Raw genomic sequence first — 14,133 nt, 5'->3', positions numbered from 1 at the left:
CAGGCGGACACCAGCCTCCAGCCCTGAGCCCACCACTACTGCATTTCCTCGTGATGCTGATGGTCAGAGGGCTCCTTCTGTATGGAGAAGAGTGAGAAGGGGAGATGAGAAAGTGAGGTGACAGTGGTGAATGAAACTCTAAAATGGAAACAGGAAGGAGCTGGACGACAGTTATTTTTCCCATGGCAGATCACAAAACACAGCCTTTTCCTCTGAGGAAAGTCAGAAGAAACAACTTCCACTGTCCCGTGACAGGTATCTCTGCCAACCAGGACACCAGCACCAATGCATCTGGTATTTGTGACCAATCAGAAACAAATTAATTTAGCTGAATAACTGGAAAAAGGAAAACACATCGATCACCAGAAACTAGTATCAATGTATGACTAGTATCAATGGCATCAATGATACCAAGCTCAGATCATCATAAACCACTTGTGTTTTACAGTAGTGGTCAAAAGACAAATTCCGGTGGCAGCCAGCCCTTTTCCCTTCACCTTCCCTAAGATTCAAAACAAACACATCCACCAGAGAAACAACTTCTGCATGAGAGGTGTTTTTGAAAGTCTGTGCTGGGTGAACATGTCTGAGTCCATCACTTACCAAAGCATGTTTATGTGAGTTGGCATTTATATTCAGGCATTGAGGAAGAAATAAAAATATAAGGAAGCTCATGAAATAATTACAGTGCTGGTGGTGCAGTAAGTCGAGAAGATCCTCTTGTGTGAGAAACACAGGCTGGTCAGAAACTTGTTGACGTAACAACTGAGCACTTGACAACAAGCCAAGATACAAACTAAATGAGCAAGCGTGGCCACATATTTGTGAAGTACATGATGATGCCTATTAAATATTCATCCTACACAAGATTTGTTTGCTCATCTGTTATATATTCCTTACAGTAGGATATTTTTCCTACTAGCAGAGATGCAAGTGCTTACAGGTACATATTGCCCATAATATACTTATGTGATACACACACACTCAAATTATTAGTAAGGATAGAATAGACTTGCAACTAGCCAAAGCTGTCAATGTCTCAACGTCTCCATCTCTTTAGACTTTCTGGAATCCATTTCTTGTTTATTTTTGTTCCTTTGTTTGTTTGTTTGTTTTTCTGGTAAACAAAGGCAAGCTATGTTGCTGCTTAAAAAATAAAGGAAACAACCAAACACAATGAAATAAACACAATTGTGAGAGTTATTGGTAAATAAATCTAATAATTGAAAACATCACTTGTGTGCACCAGCTTGTCTACTTTGATGGTGGAATATCTGTTTCTTCTTCTACTGTTTTTGGAGTGTTGGCATTAATTTTTTCAGTACTGATATATGAATGGAAAGAACACCAGGTCACTCTTTCTACAAATATTGTCTTTTGTCTCAGGGCTTTACCATAAGCTGTGAAAAGCTGAGAATTTCCATTTAGGAACCTAGCTAAATACCTCTTGGAAATCCATTTCAATAGTGGACAGAGATTCCTGAAAACAAGCACCAGATTTTAGGCATACCTGATTTTGTGCTTAAGACTAACTTGCTCTGAAATAACATAAAAATAACTTTGTTTCTCTGATAGTGGGTTCTAGAATAGTACCAACACAACAGTCAAAACTGGTTTTGTCTTCTGTCTTTAAATGCATGGCAAGCCTAGCAAATATTAACACAAAATAGAAAAAACCTTTTTCTTTTTGATTACTGTAGAATCACAGAATAATTCAGGTTGGAACAAACCTTCGTAGCTCATCTACTCCACCTCCCTGCCCAAAGCAAGGCCAACTTCAAAATTACATCAGGTTGCTCAGGGCTTTGTTCAGCCAGCCTTTGAATATCTCAGAGACTGGGAATCCACAGCCTCTCTGGACTTAAGCACTCTTATGGTGAATGCTTTTTTTCTTTATATCCAGCTGGAATTTCCCATGCTGCAACCTGTGTCCACTGCTTCTCATACAGTTTGATGATACCTTTTCTGTGCTGAGGAGTGGTGGTGTTAAAACTGGAAGAAGAACACCAGGCACGATACAGAAAAAAATACTGCACTCATAACCATAGTGTTGATGTGGTCTGACGCAAATTTGGGGTTGGCTTCAGTGAACGATATGCAGAAGGACAGAGCTAAATGTGCAGCATGTTAGCTACTCCGCACTTCATCTCAGTAGATATTTAGTGAACACTCAGCGTAGGCTAATTTATAAAGCAGAGTAAGCTCTTGTAGAACGACTGTCTGAAAACATGCTAAGAGCATCCACAAGGCAATTTCTGACTAACAGGCTTCCTTCCTCCCCACTGCAAGTTGAACCATATCAAGTTATAGAAAAGGCACCTAATATGGAGCTCCTCTGATGACCTTTCTCCCCTGTGAGACCTGACTGTTCATACTTACTTCTCTCCTATCTCAAGGCTGCTCATTGTCCTTAAATTCCTTTGATGAGCTAAGTGTCTTGTGGAATGCCTTTTGGAAATCCAGGCAGATCACATGAAGCGGCACCTGCTTATCAATTTGCTTGATGGGTGTCTCTGAAGAGCTCTGAAAGCTAAGAAGTGAGGTAGGACTGAGGTAGGACTTCCCTTTAGCAAAGCCACATTGTCTGCTCCTAGACATATCATCCTTATTCAGGTGTCCAGCATCATCCTTATGTAGGTGTCCAGTCTGCTCCATTCCTCTTGTTTTGTTCAGCAGGTGCTACCCATCTGTACTGTACCTGCAATGTGGTGCCTCAAGCTATTCCAGGCTCCTCTGCAAGGACTTTACTTTCCTAACCGTCCCTTAAATGTTGCTGGACAATATCAACTCAAATACATAAAATCCGCCACTGCCACACAATGCTATCGAAAATCAGGAATGAGGTGCAGGAAAATCTTACGGATGAGCTTGGAAAGCCTGGCTTACCTTCATGAACATGCTGAATCCAGTTTTAAGGAGATCGGTGAGACCTGATGACATATGCTCAATATCAAGAGGATCAGGTCGTTCAGGATTACAGATCTCTTCCACTATCTGTTTCAACAGTGGTTTGTAAGAAGCCTGCACAAAAATAACACAGCACTGTCAATAAACCTATTTAGACTCGGTGACAGTGCTCTTCTAAACGTTTTACTTCTATTAAAGGTAACAAAAATAATTATCCTAGAAAGGACACCATTCAGAGAGCTAAAAGATTATCGAAGCAGCAGTGGTCTTTGTGATCTTGCCCACAAATGGTGTGCATCAGCACAGCATCAACCTCCAAAGACAGGAATATGGCCACACATTTACTCTGCCTGTGTGTACTACATGAGTAAAGGAAGACAAGGAAAAAATGTGGCTTCTAGTTTCTCTGGAATCTTTTTGGAGGTAGCACAGAAAGGGACAGCAATAGGGATGACACTCTGTTGCCCATCGTGCACCCAGAAGACCTCATTCCCTTTGTAATGATTTTAGAAACACTTAAACAGGGATTTTTAGGAGAGGATAACAGGAGGGCTAGGGAGAGGTCAACCTGCCTGTTTGTCCCTCATGAGAGAGCAGAGTTAAGGAGTCCCTGCTAGACCTTCAGCTTCTACAGCCAGGGCACTCTACTTCCACCTGTGGAAAACCTCGAGAAAAATAGGCCAAACAACCCCACTGATATCATGCATGTCAGAGTTTCAGAGAAGTTAGGGACCAGGAAAAGCAGAACATGTGAATGTAGAAATGGTCAGCATCCTGGGAGATCAACTTCCAAAGGATCCACCCTACATCTTCTTCAGGGTCCACAAACCTGTGCTGAATATGAATTAGTAGCCCAGAAATTTCTACATTCCTTTACCAAGATTTAAACCACACTGTCATCCTGAAAAAGTTTCTAGGATAAAAATTTTAGGGATTTGTGGAGAGATGCTCTTTAATGAAAATTCAACCTTACTTGGTTTACAGATGGATTTTTGCTTTGCTGCTTTCAGCTTTGCCTAAACTGCAACAAAACCACAATGGTTTCAGAAAGTGCAACCGTCTTAGACAATTAGAAGGTTTCAAATTAGCGTATTTGTCTTCCTTTAGGACTAGCCCAGGTATACATCACCTCCTGGATTTCTTAAGACAATCAAGTATAACATCATTCATTTTGTAAAGATGATATCTACAAAAGACATAATTCAAAATAAACATATACATGGATGGAAAATAAAAAGCAAGCTGCTTGGCTGGAAAGTAAAATTTTCTGGAGTAATTAAAGAAATGTTCTTCATTCAACACTTTATAGTGAGAAACAAAACTTAAGAGTTTTTAAATACAATCCTGTCAACGAAGATTTATACAACTCATCTAGTTCTTCTCACAACACATGCATAATTTTTAATTGAGCCAACAAAGCAAATTACAGCAAACATGAGCTACAGCATCATTTAGGAGAACATGCCAAGATTTGTGTCAAATCTAGTCATGCAATAAACAACTATTGGAAAATACACATGCAAGCATGAAGTCCCGTGTATAAAAATCTGATTAATATCTTCATAGATGAGGAACAGAAAGAGATTAGGAATGAAATATTTTTGGAGTAGAGATCAAATCACAGTCGAACAGAGAGGCTTACTGCACAGAATTAAAGGACAAATATCATCTGACTTAAGCAAAACTATTTACCAAAAGACATTAAAAATGTGCTATGATTTTGTATGTCCAAATTTTCAAAATTCAGTGCCCTTCAAAGTGATCCACTCTGGCTACACAGATACGAAAAGGCAGGTACTATGATCACTTAACTTTTTTTAGCTATGATAGTTTCATATATTTTCAAAATATTTTATGACTTGAAAATAATCTATTACATTTTTAGGGAGTTTTTTCTGTAGTTTTTATACAACCCCCAACAGCTGCATTGATTTCTAACTCATATAATGAACCTTTCATCAACTTTAAATTTTGGCTGGGCATAAATTGCCTTTAAAACAGTTGCTAAAAACCGCGATGGCTATGGGACATACCTCAGACAAAATTATAAGGAGAAAGGAGAGAGAAAAAATGAGAGAAAGAAAGAGAACCAGAAAAGGAGAGGCAAAGATGAAGGAGGGAGGGATAAGAGAAGGGAGGGAGGAATACACTTGAGATCAGGATGAAAGGAAAAGAACAGTAGTTACAATATCAGGCAAAATAAATACTCTGCTCTTGCACAGTTGCTACGTGAACTGCTTTGATAACCTGATGGAAACATTTGTAAAGACCTGTATATGTGATGCAAAAAACTGTACCGCCCCAAACCTCCTGAACTGCCCTCAGCAGAAGGTTGGTCCTACTCAAGCTATTAAATCCAACTCATGGCCGGAGTAGGAGGCTGCAAAGTGTTAATATATCCCTTGCTGCGTTCCAGCACTTAGCCCTAAGCAAACACCCTGGGTTACATCCAAAGAACATACTGATGCTAATTACACTTCCAGGAAACTTTTAGAGGGTATTTTCTTCCATCCAACTGCCCCCCCACTGAACTGTAATAAATGTTCAACAATTTTCCCCATTTCAGACACCAGACAGGTCCTCAGTGCCAGGAGACTTCAGTAACAGGTTTTCTCCACCTTAGCTTTCCAGCGACATTTTGCAAAACTCCCAATTCCTGTTGTTACAAAGCATTGCTTAATTTGAACTACATCCCTTTGCCGGTCCACAGCATACTTGTGAGTTTGGAAGGATTTTGTTCTGGCTCTAGGCTGTAATTAAGTTTTACAGTCTCTCTCTAAGTCACCATATGTGCTTTGGATCATAAAATTCTATTTTTAACTGAAAAAAATAGAACATGTTGGGGGAGGTGGAGAGACAGAGAAACATTATATATTAATCCTCATGATCTATAGTAGTATCATAGTTGATGTGTTCATATAATAGAAAAAAAGGGTGCATTTTTCACCTATTTATGAATGGATCTGATTCTGACACTTATAGAGACAGAAGAGAAAAAACACAGAAATATAGTTGCTCTATGGATGCAGGTATCCTGCTTTGCTATGCCATGAGAAGTCTTAGCCCAGCACTGTCTTGTCCTAGCTCTGCCTTTCACTGGGCATGTTGCAACAGTGCTGCAGAGAAAATGCCAAATTTCTTCCTCAGACAATTCTTTGTTGACATTGACAGAGATATCCCTGAGTTTGGATGAAGGACTTGAGGAAGTTCTTAATGATTAGGTCAATTATAAAATCTGTACTTAAATATTTTCCACATGGGCAGAACATATATAGGATTAGCACATCAGCAAAATTAGTGCTGTAATTTTGACAGCATGCTAGAGAAATAACGTACACGGGGAAAAGAAAGATCCACTTGCCTGGTGGGTGTTGCTGCCTGGATTATGTATGGAATTAAACTGTTTCATGTGCATTCGAGCTCTCGCGATATCCCTGAGGGACCGAAAGATATTGTCCACTGCATCTGCTGCTTTCTGAGATGTCAGGTTCAGCGACGAGTCACAGCCTAAAGAAATAAAGAAACATGGAGCTGAGTGAGTGAAAATATTTCAAGTGTTTTGATAATAAGCAGTAGGGAAAGGATAACTGGGAGGAAAATTAAATTAGTTTCATCATGTTATATTCTAGAAAGACAGGGGCTTGTTAGACAGCACATCCTCAGCATGGCACAAGACTCTGTAGCTAAGCAAAAAGCCATAAATCCTAGACAGCAAGCAAAGTGAACAGTGTGGGACATTTGTAACATACATCATACAGCAATTTCATCGGCACAGGGTATGTTTTGCTCTCCACAGCAAACAGTAGATCCCATGCTAGCAGGCCCTGAAGAAAAGCCACACATGGAAAGGAGCCAGCTTGGTTTGCTGGTCTCTTTGGGGCAAAACAGCCATGAAGCAGGGAATTGCTGCTCAAGCATCGGAACGGAGCCCTGGCTGGCAGCCTGCTGACTCCAAATGCATTTCCTACCTTTGCAACAAGAAAAACAGGAACAGACCACGCTAAATACAGCACACATGATATCTATGCATTGGGAAGAGCTGTATAACCGTAAAAAGTCCCTATCACTCAAAATGGCAAAGTTATTACTTTCAATGTATTTTCCCAAAGCTAAGATATCTGCTAAGATATACTGCTTATCTTCCACCGAGGTCAAATTCCATTTAGAGGACCACATAAAAGGCCCCTCCAGGTGGCCAGGCAGTACCTTGGCACAGCAAAATTCTTATCCTGGGCTCCATCCCCCTCACCACAGGACCTGTGTTCCACAGATGAGTAGAGAAAACGCTTTCTCAGCTGACCTGCTGATGCGACTTATCCAAGTGAGAGATAACTGGGTCACTTGGCATTTGTATTGCCCTGTCAACACCTTTTGACATGTCTGCCCGGCTCAATTCTCGCTTGACTCCTCGTCCCTGTGGTGGAAGATGCAGCACAAAATAACCCTTCTTGCCACACGCACACACAAACACACACTCTCCTGCTTATCGCCAGTGCCTTCTCTGGGGGATGCTGCTGTAGTGGTTTGTGTCCATCCCCCAGTCCTGCGATTGGTCCTGCACCAGCAAATCTCTGTGTCTGTGCAGAATCCTGCTGAGAGGATGGGCTGTCCCTGCAGGTCCCAGCGCCCGCTGCAGCTGTGCCTGGATTTCTAGTGGTGTGTTAGTGGCCCAAGTTGGCAGCGAAGACATCAACAGAAGAGGTACCAAGATAATTAAAAAAGACTTTAAAGCACTGGGTCGATCAGTTCATGGGACGGGAGCACAAGTGATATTCGCCTCAGTTCCTGTGTTAGCTGGGATGGATGAGGAGCTAAATAAAGAGAGGAGTAGAAAAGCTCATCTCATCAACAGGTGGCTTAAGGATTGGTGTCACCATCAAAATTTTGGGTTTTTTTGACCATGGGGCAAGCTCCATGGTACCTACTCTCCTCAAATCAGATGGGCTTCATCCTTCTAGGGAGAGCAAGAGGACTATAGCCCATAAGTTGGCAGGGCTGATCAGGAGGGCTTTAGACTAGGTTTGAAGGGGGAAGGGATTGAAACTGGGGTCTCCAAAGATCAGATGAAAGATGGAAATCCCGAATTAAGAGTGAAACCAGCAGCCCACTTGAAGTGCAGGTACACTAATGCACGTAGTATGGGCAACAAACAAGAGGAGCTGGAAGCCATCATGCAGCAGGAAAGCTATGACATGATTGCCATCACAGAAACATGGTGGGATGACTCTCATGACTGGAGTGCTGCTATGTGTGGCTACAAGCTCTTCAGAAAAGATAGGCAGGGTAGGAGAGGTGGAGGGGTGGCTTTGTATGTTAGAGAATCACTTGACTCTGTTAAACTTGAGGTCAGCAGTGACAAGGTTGAGTGCCTGTGGACCAGAATCAGAGGGAAGTCCAACAAGGCTGACATCCTCGTGGGTGTCTGTTATAGACCACCCAACCACGACAATGAAGGCGATGAATTATTCTACAAGCAGCTGGCAGATGTCTCAAAATCGACGGCCCTTGTTCTTGTGGGTGACTTTAACCTGCCGGATATCTGCTGGGAGCTCAATACTGCACAGAAGAGGCAGTCTAGGAAGTTCCTAGAGTGTATAGAGGACAATTTCCTTCATCAGCTGGTAAATGAGCCTACCAGGGGCAAGACCCCGCTAGACCTACTGTTTACAAACAGAGAAGGGCTGGTGGGAGATGTAGTGGTTGGAGGCTGCCTGGGGCATAGCGACCATGAAATAATAGAATTTTCAATACTCAGAGATGCAAGGAAAACCATTAACAAAACCTCTACGCTGGACTTCCGGAGGGCAGATTTTTGCCTATTCAGAAGTCTAGTTCAGAGTATACCCTGGGAAGCAATGCTTAAAAACAAGGGGGCCCAGGAGGGTTGGACATGCTTCAAGCAGGAGGTTTTGAGAGCACAGGAACAGGCTATACCAGTGTGCCGAAAGGCTAGCTGGCGGGGAAGACAACCGGCTTGGCTAAACAGGGAGATTCTGAATGAAATCAGAAATAAAAAGAGACTTTACCGACTGTGGAAAAAAGGGCTGGCTACTTATGAAGAATTTATGGAAATAGCTAGATCATGCAGAAAAAAAATCAGGGAAACAAAAGTGCAATTTGAAGTTAATTTGGCCAATTCTGTCAGGGATAATAAAAAGTCCTTCTTCAAATATGTTAACAACAAAAGGAGGGGCAAGGAAAACCTCCATTCTCTGTTGGACTTTGAGGGAAATATAGTTAACAAAGATGAGGAGAAAGCTGAGGTACTTAATATCTACTTTGCCTCAGTTTTTACCAGTAAGACAGGTGGCCCTCAGGACAACTCATGTCTGAAGGTGGTTGACAGAGATAGGAACCCAAATAGGCCCCTTGTATTCCAGGAGGAAATAGTTGGTGATTTACTGAGCCATCTGGATCCTCACAAGTCTATGGGGCCAGATGGGATCCATCCTAGGGTGATGAGGGAGCTAGCAGAAGAACTTGCCAAGCCTCTCTCCATCATCTTCCAACAGTCCTGGCTCACTGGGGAGGTCCCATATGATTGGAAATTGGCCAATGTTACCCCAGTCCACAAAAAGGGCTGCAAAGCTGACCCTGGCAACTACAGGCCTGTCAGCCTGACCTCGGTGCCTGGCAGGGTTATGGAGCAGATCATCCTGAATGGAATCACACAGCACCTTCAGGATGGACAAGGGATCAGACCCAGCCAGCATGGGTTTAGGAGGGGCAGGTCCTGTCTGACCAACCTGATCTCCTTTTATGATCAGGTAACTCACCTGGTGGATGAGGGGAAAGCCGTGGATGTGGTCTATCTGGACTTCAGCAAGGCCTTTGACACTGTCTCCCATAATATACTCCTGCAAAAGCTGGTAGCCCATGGCTTGGACAAGTGTACTCTACGCTGGGTTAAGAACTGGCTGGAGGGCCGGGCCCAGAGAGTGCTGGTGAATGGGGCTGCATCTAGCTGGCGGCCAGTCACTAGTGGTGTTCCCCAGGGGTCAGTGTTGGGTCCAGTCCTATTTAACATCTTTATTGACGATTTAGATGAGGGGATTGAGACCATCATCAGCAAATTTGCTGATGACACCAAGTTGGGAGGGAGTGTCGACCTGCTGGAAGGCAGGAGGGCTCTGCAGAGGGATCAGGACAGACTGGAAAAATGGGCTGATTCCAATGGGATGAAGTTCAATAAGGCCAAGTGCCAGGTGCTGCACTTTGGTCACAACAACCCCCTGCAGCGCTACAGGCTGGGCGCAGAGTGGCTGGAGAGCAGTCAGACAGAAAGGGACCTGGGGGTACTAATTGACAGGAAGCTCAACATGAGCCATCAGTGTGCCCAGGTGGCCAAAAAGGCCAATGGTATCCTGTCCTGTATCAAAAATAGCATGGTCAGCAGGACAAGGGAAGTGATTCTCCCCCTGTACTCTGCATTGGTGAGGCCACACCTGGAGTATTGTGTTCAGTTCTGGGCCCCTCAGTTCAGGAAAGACATTGAAGTGCTGGAGCGAGTCCAGAGAAGAGCAACACGACTGGTGAAGGGACTTGAGCATAAGACCTATGGGGAGAGGCTGAGGGAGCTGGGGTTGTTTAGTCTAGAGAAGAGGAGGCTTAGAGGTGACCTCATCACTCTCTGTAACTACCTGAAGGGAAGTTATAGCCAGGTGGGGATTGGTCTCTTCTCCCAGGCAGTTAGCAATAGGACAAGGGGGCATGGGCTTAAACTCTGCCAGGGGAAATTTAGGCTGGATATTAGAAAGAAATTCTTTACAGAGAGAGTGGTCAGGCATTGGAATGGCCTGCCCAGGGAGGTGGTGGACTCGCCGTCCCTGGAGGTTTTTAAACTGAGATTGGACATGGCACTCAGTGCCATGATCTAGTAAATGGACTGAGGTTGGACCAAGGGTTGGACTTGATCTCTGAGGTCTTTTCCAACCCAGCCGATTCTGTGATTCTGTGATTTTTTCTGAACAAACTTTCTGCTACAACTGACAGAAGATGGAGTTCCTAAGCACTAAGGGAACAATGAAAAAGGCACTACAAATTTTCAAAATTTACTGAGAAGTTCTAAGAGTTAGAGATCACTCTTTCACATCTTTGAATTCTGTACAGCAGAATATGTATATAATGTATACACATCCACACACACTTATAGAAGTCTGAAACTATTCTTACAAGATGGTAATTAGACACTGAGCTTTCATGTGTCTGAGTATCATTTGTTGAAAGGCTTCAAGTCAGATCCCCAGCTGGTGCAGCAGAACAGAAAAAGTGAATGTACTTCTGCAGGGCTACATCGGACCAGGTTGCTGAGGATTTATGCCATTATATTCCACAAAGCAATGAAGTGAACACAGACATATGTATTTTTTGGTCATGTAACTGCAAGATCTGTGTGCTCTGATACTCTGATTGACCAAAGCTTAGTTTTTAATTTGGCAGAGGAGCTGGTGTGTTGTCAGTGACAGCCCTGAACACAAACCCCACTCTGCAGCTCATTACCCCACTTCACTGGTGCTCTCAAAATCAGAGATGGCTCCTGTGAGTGAACTTGTGCTGGTTTAAGTGCAAAGTAACCGTGTCTAACAGCTGAAAAAAGTGAAACAGAACACCTCCTGAATACATGAGGTTGATAAATAAAGTCTGAGGTGATTAATCCTGGTTTATATTTATCACCAACACAGGCAAAATATTCAGAGGAGGCCGTGTATTGTCAGTGTGCTTTTACCCTGCCCATGAGAAAACACAGGAATGAGAAAACAGGGCAGTCCCTGTCAGATCCCAATTCAGAGGCTGTGAATATTTAATAATTCATATTTAAAAGCATTTTGCAAATGAAAAATTAAATGAAGTGCCTTATTATTATATTACTAGATTTTTCTTCTCTCCGAAAGACAAGCTTTCTCTGCTTTAGCCACATGAGAGGTAAGCAGCTCCTAACTAATGTCAATAGTTATATCTTCTTTGTCCTCTCTTCAATCCTGTCTCAGCAAAAGGCACTGCTTCTGGCCAAGCCATCTCTGCAATGTTTCCTTTCACTAGTGAATGCAAGTCCCCCGCATTGAACAAGTTCAAGCAAGGTAAAAATCACACCAAGTTTGATTTGCTTTGGACAGTTGTCTTTTTTTCTTAATTGTTTATTTTCTTGGACCATTTAAAGTCTTTTGTTTTGGCCCTACAGTTATTTTTCTCATGAAAATAAATGTTTGTTTCCTTCTCCTGTTCACATCACTTCTCACTCTATTTTAACAAGAGCCCTTTGACGAAGAAGTTTCTCAGCTTCTCACTGCCCATTTCTGGAACTGCAGGGCAGTTTCCAGTGGCCACAGTCTGGCTTTGTGGCTGGAAGCCCCCAAGATGCTCCCCACCTTGCCCGGCCCAGTGCGTCCTGCTTTGCTTTTTGTTACAGAGTCAATCTCCTCTTGAGCAATTTCTCAGTGACACGCAGCCTCTGTAGCACCACTCGCCACTCGAACCTCATTGCCAGTGAAATGCCACCCAGAGCTTGGGCCTTGCTTTACAACTTGTGCTGACGCACTCGTGGGCTTGAGGAGGCCAGGAAACCATTCACCCTCACCATCTGCTTAACAGGCCATATCACTCCATCAACGTCACCCAAACCGAAATGAGAGGCTGGCATGCCATGAAGTGCTCCTGCAGCTCCTCACCCTCCACATTCAGCCATGCCTCCCAGCAAACCAGAGCAGATCTCCAGGAGCACCGCAGCAGGGGCTCAGTGTGTGCTCCCAGCCTCCATAGCACAGCGCGGTGCTGGACCAAGTGTGGAGCTGGGGGGTAGTGGGAATAAAACCTCCAATTCAGCACCAGTTTAAGGCTGACCAGATGCAGGGGAAAGAGGTGTGCTTTCAACGGTTGCTCTAAAATGTGGTTTCCTTGAGACTTCTGATCAAGAAATATCACACGTCTGGGAAGTCACAGCTCTTTTTCCAGGCTGACATCCAGTTCTTATTTTTTAAAATGTGTATTTAAAAACAAAAAGAGTTTTCTTTGCAATCTTACCCTTGAGATTAATAACAAAAATCTCCGAAGGCTGCTGCGTACCTGTGGCAGTGCAGTAGGTTGGAAGAGGGGGGCCGGGTCTCTCTCCAGCCTGGAGAACAACAGAAGCTTGTGTTGTACAAATGGCAGGCGGCTACAAATCACGTCCCGTTCACACCTCCCCCGTGAATGGGGCTGTGTGTGCATATGGGGAGCAGAACACAATCCCTCTTCTCAGCCTGCTTCAGGTTACCAAGAAATCTGCTCCTTTTACAACAATGAAGAGGTGGAATACATTAGCTGCTGCACAGCTCGTGCGCTAATTAAAACAACTCTTCCTGTTACTGTGTTTTCACGGGAAGTGAAATGGCATTAAGAGAGCATGCTGAATGAAATCTTTTGAATCCCAAGCCTGCCCTATTCTATACGGGAAAAGGCATATAAATTAAATTTTGGGATAAAGCTTTCCTGTCAGGCTTGAAAAAAAACAGTTGTGGAAAAAAAATTTCACCATTAACCAGCATGAGACTAAAGGTTTTAAAGCACATACCCAAGTTCTTGATATCCCAAGAAGAACACAATGTAGTTCTGCATAAGTGCTGCCTAACCTCACTGATGTTGCTCCTGTTGCTTCCATCCACTTGTGATGATTTTGAGGAGAGTGAGAGCATCAGGAGCTGAATCCAGCACTTGACACGATTAAGCCCTTATATTTGACCTACTTTTGCACTTTTTCAACAGAGAGAGCACATCTCTCAACATCTGCATGACCATTAGTACCAAAACCAAGTCATTTTCACAAGAAGCTTGAAAAGAGAGGAATGGAGATGTTCTTCTCTCCTGTCTGGGGTGACCCAGAAACTAAACTGGACCAGTTTTTCTACCTGTTTCTGAAATTGAAACGAAGATACTTTAAGAAAAGGACACAGACATTGTGAACGCATGAGATCCATGACTATACAGTGGCATGTGACTGATTATTCCCTTCCTCAATGAATCAAATGACAATTTCAGTTCTTTCACTGTGTTTTGTCTCTTTTGGTATATGGTCCAGGTGTTATAAACAAATGTTCTATCTCTAAAGTAGTATGATAATTATTAACACTTTGCAAAGGTCTTTGATAATTCCAGGACACCACCGAAAGGCTACAATCTTACAAAGATATAAAAATTTAGGAAAGCTGAGAGTTTACCAGTTTACTCTGTTTTACTGGTATTTATTCAGGCTTT

At 43.1% G+C, this 14,133-nt stretch overlaps 1 protein-coding gene across 2 annotated transcripts in view; it reads right to left on the bottom strand.

Annotated features, from left to right (window-relative positions):
• The window catches only part of SCFD2 (sec1 family domain containing 2), a 203,042-nt gene that overhangs the window by 10,901 nt on the left and 178,008 nt on the right, over positions 1-14,133 (bottom strand). For both annotated transcript variants that reach the window (XM_082051318.1, XM_082051317.1), the window contains exons 6-7: positions 6,269-6,414; positions 2,887-3,021 (exon numbers count right to left, since the gene is read on the bottom strand). In XM_082051318.1, the coding sequence (XP_081907444.1) occupies positions 2,887-3,021; positions 6,269-6,414 (281 nt within the window). The remainder of the gene's footprint in view (positions 1-2,886; positions 3,022-6,268; positions 6,415-14,133) is intronic.

Source organism: Streptopelia decaocto (genome assembly GCF_964273445.1).
Source record: "Streptopelia decaocto genome assembly, chromosome: 4".
Taxonomy (NCBI): Eukaryota; Metazoa; Chordata; class Aves; order Columbiformes; family Columbidae; genus Streptopelia; species Streptopelia decaocto.
Note: the sequence above shows the minus strand (reverse complement) of the source record. Positions and strands in the feature narration are given on the sequence as shown.